The sequence below is a fragment of the Hyperolius riggenbachi genome, chromosome 6 (genome assembly GCF_040937935.1).
Source record: "Hyperolius riggenbachi isolate aHypRig1 chromosome 6, aHypRig1.pri, whole genome shotgun sequence".
Lineage (NCBI taxonomy): Eukaryota > Metazoa > Chordata > Amphibia > Anura > Hyperoliidae > Hyperolius > Hyperolius riggenbachi.
In genome coordinates this window covers 319,228,606-319,244,513 of record NC_090651.1, presented here as the reverse complement: position 1 = coordinate 319,244,513, position 15,908 = coordinate 319,228,606, and the positions used below count along the sequence as shown (strand labels likewise).

The 15,908-nt window shown below is 45.3% G+C and overlaps 1 protein-coding gene across 4 annotated transcripts in view; it reads left to right on the top strand.

The window, feature by feature from the left end:
* The window catches only part of TBC1D17 (TBC1 domain family member 17), a 112,036-nt gene that overhangs the window by 13,033 nt on the left and 83,095 nt on the right, over positions 1 to 15,908 (top strand). Inside the window, exon 1 of one of the 4 annotated variants that reach the window (XM_068241361.1) lies at positions 1,052 to 1,224. The exons of 2 other annotated variants lie outside the window; for them this stretch is intronic. In XM_068241361.1, coding sequence (XP_068097462.1) covers positions 1,186 to 1,224 — 39 coding nt within the window. In that variant the 5' untranslated portion in view covers positions 1,052 to 1,185. Of the gene's footprint in view, positions 1 to 1,051; positions 1,225 to 12,831; positions 12,853 to 15,908 lie in introns of those variants that run through there. One more of the 4 variants, XM_068241364.1, reaches the window with a different exon arrangement.

Here is a 15,908-nt window from a genome sequence, read left to right as displayed (position 1 = left end):
TCATATGGCTCTGGGGAATTTCTTCTTTCATTTGTGCCGCAGTACAGTATGCTATTTGCCTCCTTTTGAATGTAGTAAATTAGGATTTTGCTTGTAGGGATTTAATAGCAATACGTGTGCGGAGCAGTGCTTTTCAGCGCTGCTACAATTGGGCGCAGCCAGTGCCGCCATAGACTATAATGGGAATCAGTCTATAGAGGCGCTTAGTGAGTGGCGCCGTCAGAAGACGGAGCCGAAGTTGCTTAAAAAACACAATAATTCGGCCTCCAGCAATCGCTGGAAGCCAAATTATATCATTCCCCACTATCCATGATGACCTGGAGGGGGAATAAGAATTAACACGGCCCGGACTTGTGCAGAAGCAGGATCAGCCATATAGTGTGTGTGTGTGTGTGTGTGTGTGTGTGTGTGTGTGTGTGTGTATTATAGACCCTGTAGACTGTCATTGCCTAAGAACCATTTGTGATCATTTTGTGCGTTGGGGCCCTTTTTGCGCTGTGCACGTTGCATTGCAATATCGTCGGAGCTCCTACATGATTGTTATGGGTGACAACAACAACAACAAATAACATTTGTAAAGCGCTTTTCTCCCGTAGGACTCAAAGCGCATAAGCATGGCTCAGACCATCGTGGTACAGAGGAAGAATTTTATAATTCTGGAAATGCCAGGCTAAACAGGTGGCTTTTCAGTCTAGATTTGAATAGCTCCAGTTTGGTGCTGTCTTTACTGGGTGTGGCAGGGAGTTCCAAAGAGTAGGGGCAGCATGACAGAAGGCTCTGTCTCCAGATTTTTTGAGGTGCACTCTGGGAGTGACCAAGTTTATAGAACTTGCTGATCTGAGGTTGTGAGAGGTGTGGTGCAGCATGTCCTTCATGTATCCAGGGCCCAGATTGTGCAGGGATTTGAATGTCAGCAGACCAATCTTGAAGAGTATTCTCCATTCTACTGGTAGCCAGTGCAGTGAGCGAAAGTGACAGTTTTTAAAAAAAATCAGAACACCAGTATTTTCTGATCAACTGCCAATTACAATTTTAATTTTTTTGAACCATATAAGTTAAATTGTTTTGGAAAAGGTTAGAATATTATTGCCTGCATATGTGGTGCAGGTATGACCACCACATAAAAAGTCATACGTATGACAAAAATACACTTGACATACAGTTTAATTCACCTAATACAACCTTATGAGGAACTGCACAAGCAGCCAAATATTCACAGCCCTGGTAAGTATTAGACTAAAGCTTAAAACTCACCACCTGATGGAGCAAGATGTATCCAGCAACGTCCCCCTGATGACGACCATTCCCCGATCCATATTCCTGCCGGTGGTTAGATGCGACGTTACACGACGGGCGTGAACAGGAAGTCAAGCGATTGCAGTACTTTTTGCTGAGTCATTGGGGATCTCAAAGATGCGATCCGCCGTGACGGTTATTGTCGCCGTGCGTCACTAAACATAGTTTGCGTAATGGCTCGTCTGCACCCACGTCACAAGATCGGGGAAAGGATCGATCGTCGCTCAAAAAAAAAAAATCTCTGGTCATCGGAAGAATCGTGTAGTGGGTACGGCCTTAAAGTCAGAGCAATTTTGGGTACCTGGAGTGGGAGCTTTCATAAACTGAGGAGTCGAAGTCGGATGATTTTTGTACCGACTCCACAGCCCTGCTTGTAAAGGTCAATTGTGTCCATGACGGACTAAGGTAGCTTTATATAAATGACCTCACAGAGAAAGTGTAACGACCAGTGTGATTAAATCCCGCTGCCTGCAGGATCTCCCATCCTCTTGACACTTCCTGTCTAGCAATTTGCCATGCTGGATTTGTGGGGCAGATTGCTGCTGTTAATCTCCACAGCAGAACACTTCTTGGTTATCCTCTGCCCTGTCCCAGGAGTATATTTTAAAAGTATTTCTGTAAATGAATCACAAGTATACTATTATTTGAAACTATTGGGATACTTTGAGGGTAGGAACACACTAGGCAGAATCACATATGCATTTTCCATAGCACATGATGGAAAACGCATATGCGATTCTGCCTAGTGTGTTCCTACCCTTAAAGGGACTCAGTAAAAGGAAAAAAATATATAAATACCTGGGGCTTCCTCCTCGCATCGCTCCCATGCCGCCGTCCTCCGATGTCTGCAGCTCCGGTACCGGGTCCCGCACTTCCGTCAGTCGGAGCCAGTCTACACAGGAGATGTGTGCTCTTTGCAGCTGCTGGAGAGATACACAGAGAGCGCACTTCTCTCACACCAGACTGGCTCCGACTGACGTTAGCGACGGGACCCGGTACCGGAGCTGCAGACATCGGAGGATGGCAGCATGGGAGCGATGCGAGCGGATGGGGCTGGAGGAAGCCTCAGGTATGTATCATTTTTTTCCTTTTACTGAGCTCTGGTACACTTTAAGGTGTCCATTAACTACAAATTTTAGTGAGCGATCGTATTGTGGATCAGATTTAGATTGTTTTGTATGAAAACAGAGAAGCTGGTTGGCCCGATTGATCCTTAACTATCACAATATCTATTGTTTCCTCAAAGGGAACTTGAAGTGAGAGGGATAGGAAGGCTGCTATATTTATTTCCTTTTAAAGGGGAACTGAAGTAAGAGGTATACGGAGGCTGCCATATTTATTTTCTTTTAATCAATACCAGTTGTCTGGCAGTTCTCCTGGTCTATTTCTCTGCAGTAGTATCTGAATAACACCAGAAACAAGCATGCAGCTAATCTTGTCAGATCTGACTTTAAAGCCTGAAACACCTGATCTGCGGCATGCTGGTTCAGGGGCTATGGCTAATAGCATTAGAGGCAGAGGATCAGCAGGAGGGCCTGGCAACTAGCATTGCTTAGATGGAAATAAATATGGCAGCCTCCATATCGCTCTTACTTCAGTTGTCCTTTAAACAGATGCTGGGCAGTCCTGCTGATCTCTTTGGCTGCAGCAGTGTCTGAATCCCACACCTGAAACAAACATGTGGCTAATCAGGTCAAACCTCAGTCAGAGCACCTGATCTGCATGCTTGTTCAGGTTCTATGGCTAAAAGTATTAGAGGAAGATGATGAGCAGGACAGCAGGCATTTTGCATTGTTTCAAAGGAAATAAATATGTCAGCCTCCATATCCCTCTCACTTCAGGGGTGCTTTAAGAAACTGGTGAGTTGGCATGACAGATTTTACCATAGATACGATCACTACTGGCTCTGAAATTGGGAATGGTTTACATTCTTTAGTGTTTTTCTTTTGATCTGAATGTGCTTATAAAAAAAAACGATTGTTCACTAAAAATCACACTGTTAATGGGGCACATGTCATTAACACAGCAGTGATCTTTCGCCAATGTAAAATATAGAAGTCTAGACAAAAACTGGGATATAATATAATGGAGTCGTATGTCCCAATAGATCACAAAGTGAAATTATAAGTGAAAAAAATTATCCATTTTATTGATTCTTCTAACATTAAAGAACATGTAAACATATAAAAGTATGCTGGAAATCCCCGTCAGTCTTGCTTCCTCACTCCCTTCCTCACATGCCACCACACCTTGGCTCCAGAGCTCCAGGGTAAGGGCTGGTTTACACGGGTGACTGCAGAAAAGAATCTTTCTGCTTTCGGTGGCTTTCAGCAATGATGGTCGTTTTTTAACCCCGCAAAGGGTGTGTGTGTGTGTGGGGGGGGGGGGGGGTAGGGGGAGGAGTGACACTACATGTTGCTTCCATGGTCTGTTGCAACGACTGATAACATTGGGATCAAAACATGGCATTCATGTAAATGAATGTAAAGCTACCGCACAATCACAGCCATTCACGTTAAAGGGACTCCGAGCACCTCTCATGGGCATGCCTTTAAAGTGAACCAGAGACAAAGCACCCTCATGTATTTTACCATATATATCAGTGGTAACATTAGGGAATACACCTACCCTGCTCTCTGTTTCATTCTTCACTGTTCAGCTTGTTTATCAGCCCTGATAAAATCCCCGACTGAGCATTCAGTCTGGCTTTGCTATAATGACTCGGCTATAATGATTCCTGAGCAGAGCTACAAGGGGGCAGGCTTGGGCTTGAAAAGACATCAGAGTAGACCAACTCGGCTATAATGATTCCTGAACAAAGCCAGACTGAATGCTCAGTTGGGGATTTTATCAGGGGTGATAACAAGCAAACTGTGCAGTGAAGAATGAAACAGAGAGCAGGGTAGGTGTTTTCCCTAATGTTACCACTGATATATATGGTAAAATACATGTGGGTGCTTTGTCTCTGGTTCACTTTAAAGGCATGCCCATGAGAGGTGCTCGGAGTCCCTTTAACGTGAATGGCTGTGATTGTCCCGTAGCTTTACATTCATTTACACGAATGCCATGTTTTGATCCCAATGTTATCAGTCGTTGCAACAGACCATGGAAGCAACATGTAGTGTCACTCCCCCCCCCCCCCCCCCCGCCCCCTCCCACACACACACTTTAAAGAGATTCCGACCAGTACTGCAAAGTACATAAAGATGCCTACCTTTCTGTAGCTTGTGCTCTCCTCTTTCATTTGATGCCAGAATCGCCGTTCTGTGCCAAACAGTTTTCGTTCGATTTCAATTTACGGCTGCCATCTTGGCTATGTTATAACTTACAGGTCGCCCCTGTCTTCTCTGTTAGAGAAGTGCATCACTGAATGAAGCAGGAAGAGGAAGTGATGCGCATGGCCATTGCAAGAGGCTCCTCCAGAGGGTCATAGCACGACTTTGTTGGAAGTCGTCTGGCTTAAAGGCATACCCATGAGAGGTGCTCGGAGTCCCTTTAACCACTTGCCGACCGCACGCTTATACCGTGCGTCGGCAAAGTGGCAGCTGCAGGACGCGTCGCCAGCTGCAGGCTGATTAATCAGGAAGCAGCCGCTCGCGCGAGCGGCTGCTTCCTGTCAATTCACGGCGGGGGGCTCCGTGAATAGCCTGCGGGCCGCCGATGGCGGCTCGCAGGCTAAATGTAAACACAAGCGGAAATAATCCGCTTTGTTTACATTGTACGGCGCTGCTGCGCAGCAGCGCCGTAAGGCAGATCGGCGATCCCCGGCCAATCAGCAGCCGGGGATCGCCGCCATGTGACAGGGGACGTCCTGTCACTGGCTGCACAGGACGGATAGCGTCCTGTGCAGCCCGGATCACCGGGGGGGAAAAGGTAGGAGAGGGAGGGGGAGAATGTCGCCGCGGAGGGGGGCTTTGAGGTGCCCCCCCCCGCAACATGCCTGCAGGCAGGAGCGATCAGACCCCCCCCCCAGCACATCATCCCCATAGGGGGGAAAAAAGGGGGGCGATCTGATCGCTCTGCGTGCACCCTGATCTGTGCTGGGGGCTGCAGAGCCCACCCAGCACAGATCACAACAAACAGCGCTGGTCCTTAAGGGGGGGTAAAGGGTGGGTCCTCAAGTGGTTAATGGGCAGCACTTAAAGGATTACTAAAAGGACAACTGAAGTGAGAAGGATATGGAGCCTACCATATTTATTTCCTTTTAAGCAATACAAGTTGCCTGGCTAATCTGCCGCTCCTCTTCCTCTAATACTTCTTGCCATAGACCCTGAATAAGCATAAGCAGATCAGGCGTTTCTGACATCATTGTCAGATCTGACAGGATTAGCTGCATGCTTGTTTCTGGTGTGATTCAGACACTACTGCAGCCAAATAGATCAACAGGGCAGCCAGTCAACTGGTATTGTTTAAAAGGAAATAAATATGGCATCCTCCATATTCTTCTTGCTTCAATTGTCCATTAAATCAAGGAAAAAAATCAATTTAACTTACCTGAGGCTTCTTGCAGCTCCCTGGTGTCGTCCTGTGCCCACGACACCCATCAGAGTCCCTCCGGCCAGCAGCGACCCCTGTAAAGCTGCCCGGTTGGGGGGAGGGTAGGGGAGAGTCTGCGCTGCTGGCCGGGGGGACTTGAACTGATGAAGAGAGTGCAAGAAGCCCCAGGTAATTTTAAACAGTTTTTTTTAATCTTGACTTAAGATTTCCTTTAACCGACAAGCGCAGTGCGCAACGGAATACGACCTGAATTGGCCCGTGCCTGGTTCACATTTGCGTTCGCTATCCGGATTTTCCGGATCTGATCCGGACCGCATACTGTACAAACGGAACGTACGTTCCGCATAGCAATGTAAAGGCTATGTGGACGTTTACACGTGTCCGTTCCGTACAGTACGGAGCCGGATCGGATCCGGACTCCGGAATCTTTTCCAACATGCGCTATTTTTTGGGTCCGGATCTCCGGCCCACGCACCCGGACCGGAGCCGGACATGAGCCTGACAGCACCATCAGGAACTCAGAAACCAATGGGGAACGGAAGGTACAGAACACACTGCCTACAAAAACCTGACATTCTACCCCACTTCCTATGCGTATCTAAGCGGCCATTTCGGATGGGGACACATGGGCCAAGCATGTCTGGAGTGGAGCAGCAGTGACAGACGTGCTGGAGCTGTTTGGCAGAATGTCGGAGGTGGAGGTGAGGCCTACAGCGGAGGAACCTGATTCTACAGGTGCACCAGGTGCACCTTCTGCTGACCCCAACATTTTTTTATTTAAATTTCGCTATTTTTTGCCCACGGATCCGGATGGCTGCCTGATGCATGCCTGATGCAAACGGACCGGATCCGGATCGGAACCGTACGGTTCCGATCCGGATCAGGTCCTGATCCGATCAGGATCCGGTCCGTTTGCATGGCAAAACGCAAGTGTGAACCAGCCCTAGTATTTGGAAGATATTATAAGCCAGCTCCACAAATGATGCTTCTGTGAACAAATATCCAAACTGTAGTTGTATATACAGTAACTAACGAAGTGCAACATGAAGGATCAGCAGAGATTCCACCAGTGTGGATGATTGAATGGAATTCATGCAACAGTGATAAGTTGAAATTGAGCAATATTGCAAAGCAGCTTGCATTCCGTCTTCCATAGAGGTCTGCCCCCCTTAAAGTGGACCTGAACTCTTGCACTAGATAGAAGAAAGACATAGATAAATGCACCCTGTATGTATTAAGAGAGTTTAACCTGTCTAATTCCCACTCATCTGTGACTAATCACAAGTAGTCATTTGATCTCTTAGCTGTGACAGTTGACTGCCATGGCAGAGAGCTCATTTGTAAACACAGGTTGTTAACAATATGTCTGCTTCCATGAAAGCAGGAAGTAGACACACTGCAGATTTATTGCAGGATTTGTATCAGCTGTAACAAAGAATTTTTTTTAAAGGTTATTATGCTCATGCTTATCTTTTAGAGCTGAGATGAAGTTCTGATTCCAGGTCCGCTTTAACAATCAGTATTACCCATTTAGTGTCTTTTACTAGGGAGTCTCTTTCAGTATGGCTGAAGAATATTGCTGTGTAAGAGCTAGTCAGACGTTTTCATGTTCTGACTTGGGCTTCTTTTGCACTGCAAGTCACTAATTACGTTTGTTTTTTCACTGAATGCTAGCAACACAAGAAGAAAAACGCAGCATCCAGGACCTTTTTTTTATTCGCATTATAAATCGGAATCGCAGGTAAAATCCCATCAAAACCGGAAAGCTGCATCGCATGTAGTGTAAGGGCTTGTTCACACTGTGAGCGCTTGAACATTTTTTTAAGCACCAGTGTTTTTAAAAAGCGATTTCATTATTTATATTGCGCGGACATTTTCTGCATCACTGTACAGAGTATATTGCCTTTTAACTGTCCCTCAGAGGGGCTCACAATCGAATCCCTACCTTAGTCATATGTCTGTGTATGTATGCTGTAGAGTATGTATCGTAGTCTAGGGCCAATTTAGGGGGAAGCCAATGTAACTTATCTGTATGATTTTGGGATGTGGGAGGAAACCGGAGTACCTGGAAGAAACCCACACAGACACAGGGAGAACAAACTAATTTTGTGCAGATAGCGGCCTGGCTGGAATATGAGCAGGGGACGCAGCGCTGCAAGGTGAGAGTGCTACATGCTACGCCACCGTCCTGCAGTCTTTTACACTCTATGCAATTTTTTTGCGATTTTACTTGCGATTCCAGTTGCTGATGTAATTAAGGTCCTGTATGCACGTTTTTTTCTGCATCTTTCTTCCAGTGAAGATCAGAAATCGGAATTGCAAGTTGCAGTGTAAACGAAAGCTCATGCTGACAGCCTTCTCACAGCTGTATTAGCCAATGTCACAGCATTTCCCAATTTCCCACTCTTTAAAGTAAACCTCCGGACTAAAAATCTACTCAGCAGCACTGAAAAGGCTTGGTGTTTCTGTAACAGGTTCACAGCATTAGAACTGTGTTTTTCTTACCCAAGCCTCATTTTTAGCTGCACAGAAGAAAACTGCCTGGGCATTTTTCCTCTGATGCTGTGCAAAGCATGATGGGTTTTCTGAAGTTGCTGTTCTCAATCTGCTGTTTCGGAGCAAATTTTTTTTGACATTTTGAATTTGAGATTTAAAGCCTAGCGCGTGCAGCTAGGAGGGGTGATCAGGACACAGGACAGTTGGAACTGTGTCTTGTGCTCCCTGTCACCTCTTTTCAACCAGAAAGATGGCTGCCCCCATGAAATCACAAACATTTGCCTGTTCTTTTAAAACAGGGTGGCTAAGAGATTATATTATATTTAATTAACATAACTAATGTAAATAACAGTATGTTTGTTTAAGCTGAAGTTCCCCTTTAAATACCATCAGCAGCATCTCTTATTGTAAATAAGGCAAATGGCTGCAGCGGATCTTCAGAGCTTAACATACTGCTTACAGTAAATCAAGCTGACCTAACCACATCACAGCTACTCATGTGCAAGAAAACCCAAAGGAAGGCAAATGGTATTACTGCTGGCCATATGAAAGCTGTTATAGTTTGTGTTGCCAAGGGATGGTCTGTGTTTGCAATGTTTGTTTATCACAGACACAATCCCCTTTGACAGTGAGTGACTCTGTGTAGTACTAATAACCTGTGCCCACCACTGAACTGTATAGAGTTAGCATTAGCTGCCTGTGCTGGATATAACGGATTTACTAAGGGTAGAGTTCAGTGCTGGTTCAATAGGTCACTTTTGCTCTGCACTGCCCTCTTGTGTCCGCCTCAAGCAGGTTTCAGATTAGATTGAGGGCCATCCCACACTGCACATGCTTGATTCAATTTTCGCATTGCCCTGTACGGTGGTGTGATCAGTTTGTAACCTAATCTCGAATGCTGAGAATAAACCATTAGATATTTTGCAGATAGATGGTTCGATAGATAATTTCCGACAGGTCCGATCTTATTTTCATTTGTTATTCTGATCAATTTCTTATAGAAGTGAATGGCAATTGATAAGAAAGCGATAAGAAAATCGATCGGACAGTAACTCTGCTAAAATAAAAAAAAAAATCTCATTGTGTATTCCCAGCATTAGATTGTAAGTCTCTGGCAGGGCCCTCCCCCTAGTGTTTCGAGCCTGATTATGCATACTTACTATCTGACACCCTTGTAGCGGACTAGAACAGACTCTATTTTGAACAAAGACATTGAACTACTGTTATCACATTTGAATGATCTTGTTTTGTTGTGAGCTCCTTGTATGTCCACCTATTTATCTGTAGTGCAGCGCTGCCTAATATGTTGGCGCTTAAAGAGAGTCTGAAGCCCCCAAAAAACCCTCTTTTTACTGGCCATTTATCTTAAAGCAGTAGGATCAGCCATACTATGCCAGGGGAAAAAAACACATATATAAATACTTGATCTACTTACATAACACATGTATTGTACTGTCCACGTTTTGATTTCAGTGACTGTTCTATAGTAAATGACGAGAATTCTGTTCCTGGTGGGGGCCATGTCTTTTGCCCACAGTAAAGGCTAACTCGTGATGTAATTTCTGCCCTTTACTTTTTTTCTTGTCTCCTCCAATCGCTGAGTCGCCTCAGCCTTGCTTGTAAACACAAGTGAGTAGGGGATTAGGTTTCAGATAAGCAGCTGGCAGGGAAATAAAGGGAAGTGGAAGAATAGATTATAGATAAAAAGAACCCCTAGCAATCAATTCTTTGGCACCGACTACTAAAGGGCCAGTGTTCCTTAAGTATGTGATAACTCCAAATCATAACAGCAGAAAAAGTTTTGAAAGTTTTGAATGCAGGCTTAGCATCTTTATCACTTAATACACTCAGACCAGTTGCTGTTGAAATTAAATTTTTATGGTGACGATACCGCTTTAAGCAATGAGATCATAGCTAAAACGTTGCATTCCCGCTGGCAGAACAATGTATTATACCCCCCCAAATCCCCAGGGCAAAATTCGTGGCTCCTGCCGAGTAGAGGCAGAGCTTTGGGGAGTAGCTCTGCCTCTGCTTGCGTCAATCTCCGCCGATCTCTGCCTCTCCCCACCCCTTTCAGTCTTCTTTCACTGAGAGGGGCGGGGAGAGGCGGAGATTGACTGGAGGCAGAGCAACTGCGCAAAGCTCTGCCTCCCCTGGGCCGCAAAAAACACGACCTGGAAAGTCTTGGAATTTTGCCCCGGTATTTTGGGGGGTATAAATACCTCGTTCTGCTGCAGGGATGCGGCGTACCAGCTATGATCTTATCGCTTAATGGGAAGGTTCAGGGAGTGGGTAAAAAAAATAAAAATCCATATCCACTTACCTGGGGCTTCCTCCAGCCCGTAGCAGGCAGGAGGTGCCCTCGCCGCCGCTCCGCAGGCTCCCGGTGGCCGACCCGACCTGGCCAGGCAGTCTGCCAGGTCGGGCTCTTCTGCGCTCCAACGACGGGCTCTTCTACGTTCCACGCGGGCGCGCTGACGTCATCGGACGTCCTCAGGGCTATACTGCGCAGGCGCAGAACTACTGCGCCTGCGTAGTACAGCCCGGAGGACGTCCGATGACGTTAGCGCGCCCCCGTGAGGTGCAGATTGGAGCGCAGAAGACCACCGACCGACCAGCCGGCCTGGCCAGGTCGGGTCGGCCACCGGAGACGACCGGGAGCCTCCGGAGCGGCGGCAAGGGCTCCTCCTGCCTGCCACGGGCTGGAGGAAGCCCCAGGTAAGTGGATATGGATTTTTATTACCCACTCCCTGAACCTTCCCTTTAAGAAAACTGGCCAGTAAAAAGGTATTTTTTATGGGTTCAGACTCTCTTTAATAGATAATAGTAAAGCATGCAAATCACATAGGAAATGTTGTGCTATGCGGTTAGTTTTGCGAACTCTCATTTGGAAAAAACTTCCCATTATTTTTTTTTTTAATGCAGGGAATCATGATGGGCCCCATAATCATGGTGACATGTGTGCTGAAAATCGTCATCGCAATTTTCACTGAGGAAGGGCCCTGACTGTCAGTGAGATGAAAATTGTGCTGAATTGATGCAGGATCGTGCACATTTTATATGCAGCTTGAAAACGGATACAATTGGCTTTATTTGATTGGTCCGTTTTTAAACTGCATACCCCTACATCAACTTGGAATTCTTTGCATCTAATTGACCATCCCCATCCTTAGGCCACATACACACATCAGACCATAGTCTTTTTGAAAATGAAAGATCACAGACCAATCTTACCACCCTTCATGTAGTATGAGAGCCATACCTTCACAGTCTTTTCTATGGAGCTGAACTCCACATCAGAACAAAATCTTTGCAAAATGCTGCACACACAGATGCTGTACAGACACAAAAGATCAGTATCTGCAAAATGCATTCATAGTCTATGAGATCTGCAGATCATCATACACACCTTGTTTAACTGACATTCATCTGCAGTCAGACAATCATCTGCAGATCTGAAAATCCATCCTGGTGGATCTGATCTACAGATAATTGTCCGTTAAACAAGGTGTGTATGAGGATCTGCAGATATCATAGACTATGAATGCATTTTGCAGGAACGGATCTTTTGCAGGAACAGATCTTTTGTGTCTGTACAGCATCTGTGTGTGCAGCATCTTGCAAAGATTTCTGTCTGATGGGGAGTTCAGCTCCATAGAAAAGACTGTGTAGAAAGACTGTGTAGAGTATGGCTCTCAAACTACATGGAAGGGGGTAAAATTGGTCTGTGATCTTGCATTTTCCAAAGACTATGGTCTGATGTGTGTATGTGGCCTTATGCTAGGTACACACCAAACTATTTTCTGGCAGATTTACCTGCCAGATCGATTATTTCCATCATGTCTGAATTTCAATTGATTTTTCTATTTTCCGATTGTTTACTAAATTTTTTTTTGATCAATTTTCATAGAACTGAATGAAAATTGATCGCAAAAAAATCGACAAAACCATTAAAAAGGTTGAATCTGCCAGAAAATTGTATGGTGTGTACCTAGCATAAATGTATTCTCCCATATTAAGCTCCTCCTACCATACTGGGTGCTAGGTAGTATCATTGCTGGGCTGAATCACCTGCAGCAAGGTCCATAAAGGAGCAGTTTCTGGATACCCTAGACAGGACACCCACAGTCACCTTTCCCCACTTGTTTACCTAATAATAGCATAGGATGTACAAAGCTAATGCGCAGGGATAGAAGGGATTGAACAGTTCACCAGCACCTGATGTATGCCTGCAGAACATTACACAGTTCTGCTTTGCTGAATATTGTGCTACTAAACCATAGGTGTTGATACAATCAACAAAGAACAAGTCTAAAACAAATATGGGCTCCAGTAATACATTAACTGCTCCTGCGTCACCATTATTATGCTGGCTGGAAAGTGCCCTTTAAGTGTTTACAGAGGATTTGGCTAGTGTGGTCTGACAGCATGTCCTATAACCTTTATGCCCTATACTTATCTACAGTTCCATCCTATCCCTCCCACCGTGCAATCGGCAGCTGTGTATCATAAATACATAAAGAATAATGCGTCTCTTGTGGTCTTTGGTGACCTACACAGCAGGTAATGCCCTAGGCAGCTGTCTAGTTTGCCGATGCCGAAATATATGCCCTAGTGCAGTGTTCCTTAAACTAAGGCCCGCGGGCAGAATGTGGCCCCCTGAGGCTTTTTTTTCTGGCCCCCCCACACACAAAATGTATCACTTATAGATGCGGTCAGCTACATCTTTAAATATTGTTGGTCCGCATATAGAATAGAAGTGCTGGCAACACCCATCCACATGGAAGCCAGAAAGCAGTAATTCATTGGTTTCCAATCAAATTCCACATCAGGTGACACTGCTGTCTAATTGGACTGCAAGTTGTCACCTGGATATGCTTCACTGTCTGGTCTGTAAAGACTTCTACATCATTTTATGTATACTCCGACCCCTCGGGCGTCTGAAGTATGTTGACCCGGCCCTCGACTAAAAATGTTTGGGGACCCCTGCCCTAGTGGCTTGGCCATATTTCGGCATGTGGTAGATTGCCAATTACTTGATGTATAGACCCAAGCAATTTGTTTTCAATCATTTCTTTCATAATAGGGGAAAGATTGAACATATAAGTGTGGTACATTGGTCAGATTTTTGAAATGTCAGTCAATCAAAAAAAATGATTGCAATTCTTGAATTGAAAAGATATTTAAACATTGTATGGTGTGTGGCCCCCTTAAAGAGAACCAGAGACGAAGCACCCTCATGTATTTTACCATATAAATCAATGGGAACATGACAGTAACCACCTACTCTGCTCTTTGTTTCATTTTTCATTGCTTAGTCTTCGTGTTATCAGCCCTGATAAAATCTCCGACTGAGCAATGAATTATAATGATTATAGCTGAGTCAGTCTTCTGTGATGTCTTTTCAAGCCCAAGCCTGCCCCCTCGGGGCTCTGCTTTCCTGCTACGAGGATACATATCAGGAAATAGAGCCAGAAGGCGGCAGGCTTGGGCTTGAAAAGACATCACAGAAGACTGACTCAGCTATAATCATTCCGGGGCAAAGCTAGACTGAATGCTCAGTCGGAGATTTTATCAGAGCCGATAACAAGAAGACTGAGCAGTGAAAAATGAAACAGAGCAGGATAGGCGTTTACTGTCATGTTCCCATTGATATATATGGTAAAATACATGCGGGTGCTTTGTCTCTGGTTCTCTTTAAGACTGAATTCTGGCTGGTTCTAGCACTGTGATGGCTGAATGTTCTGTAGCCCCGCCATGGAGCCCTGAATATAACGCAGCAGCCGGACACAGTCAGACTTTCATATAAGGAATTCCTGCAAATTTTAGGAACCCAGCAGAGCTCCATTTTGGCACTCCAAGTCAGCAGGCGTAGTGGTGAGGCTGTTTAGTATGCAGCCTTGCAACCATTTTCATATTTGTTGCAGCACCGATGTCAGAAGTTCTTGCAAGGAGATTTCTGTCTGCAGTGGTGATGTAACAAGTCCACAGTCACATTATATCCAATGCAAATTAGGGAAGTTCAGGAACTGAGAATTCACCTTATTACTAGACAATTGTACTTTATGAGATGTCTCTATTGTTGAAATCCACATAATTGTAATAGGTACAAATGCCCTCTTTACACCTCAATGTGTCAGAGATGAGAGGGTATAAAGCAACAAGATGGGCCTCATAGTGTAAAATTGCTGGGTGTCATGCTACATGTCTTCCCATCTCCTGCTCTTCCTCAGAGGAAAATGGTTAAAGGGAACCCAAGGTGAGCGGGATATGGAGGCTGCCATATTTATTTACTTTTAAACATTGCAAGTTGCCTGGCAGCCATGCTGATCATCTACCTCTAATACTTTTAGGCATAGACCCTGACTCAGCATGCAGGTCAGGTGCTTTGACTCAAGTCTGAGTGGATTAGCCATGTTTGTTTCAGGGCTGTGACTAGTACTGATGCCAGAAAATCAACAGGGCTGCCAGGCAACTGGCATTGTTTTAAGAGGAAATAAATGTCTCCATATTACTCTCAGTTTGGGTTCCCTTTAAAGGCCTAGTTCACTCTTCCAGATCTCTCTCATAGCATATGACATCATAGCAACCAAGAACCTGACAGCTGCAGGGTAAAAGCTGTGATAGGTCTGCTGCCGCAAGCTCTATAGCTGTAAGGAAAAATGGCATCCATATTCATTCGCCCATGGAAATCTCAGCTCTGACAACCCCCAAAACCCATTCTAAAACCTTGGTGCAAAGTGCTGGTTTACCCCCAAATAGTAATGCCCCCTCTTCTTAGAGGTAAGCTATTTTATGTTTATTACATCCCTGATTATTTTTGGGGTGCCTTCTCCCTCCAAGTGATATTGTTTACAGCCCCCCGTAGCTATTAGAGGTTGCTGTCAATTAGGCCTGAAAGATAAATCGAAATTAAACCGAAATCGTGATCACCAAGATCACAATTTCAGAATCGTCAAAGCGGTGATTTTCGGGATGACGTAATTTCCACATGGGGAAGTTTGAAGACGCGGCTTCCCCCAAGTTTTGGGCATATGCAGTCACAGCATCAGCAGTGTTGGACATACCTTCCGACACGAATCCAATGCTGTCCATCCTCTCTTCCCGTCTGCTGGTTCTTGTGCACGGCATACTTCTTGCTTCCTGTATGTCACATGGTATACAGGAAGTATGCCGTGCATTAGAGCCTGCAGGAGGCGAAGTGGATAGATGGGCATTGCTGGACTCGTGCTGGAAAGTATGTCCAGTACTGCCGCAGCTTGGAGGACAGAGGGGGCACAGAGAGAGACAGAGTGGGCACAGGGTAGGCACAGAGAGAGACACAGGGCAGGCCCAGAGACCCAGAGTGGGCACAGAGAGACAAAACGAGCACAGACACAAAGGGAGTAAGAGAGAAACTCCGAGGGGACACAAAGGGGGCACAAAGAGAGACGGGGACAGAGGCACACAGAGGGGGGAGGGGAATGTTTGATTTGAAGGAAATCGTGAATCGAAATCGCAAATTCAAACAGAAATTGCTCAATTAAATTTTTTCTTAAAATCGTTCAGGCCTACTGTCAATTGTTTGTTTTGTGTAACCAAACAATTGTTTTTTACTGGCGTGCGACCCATACATTTGA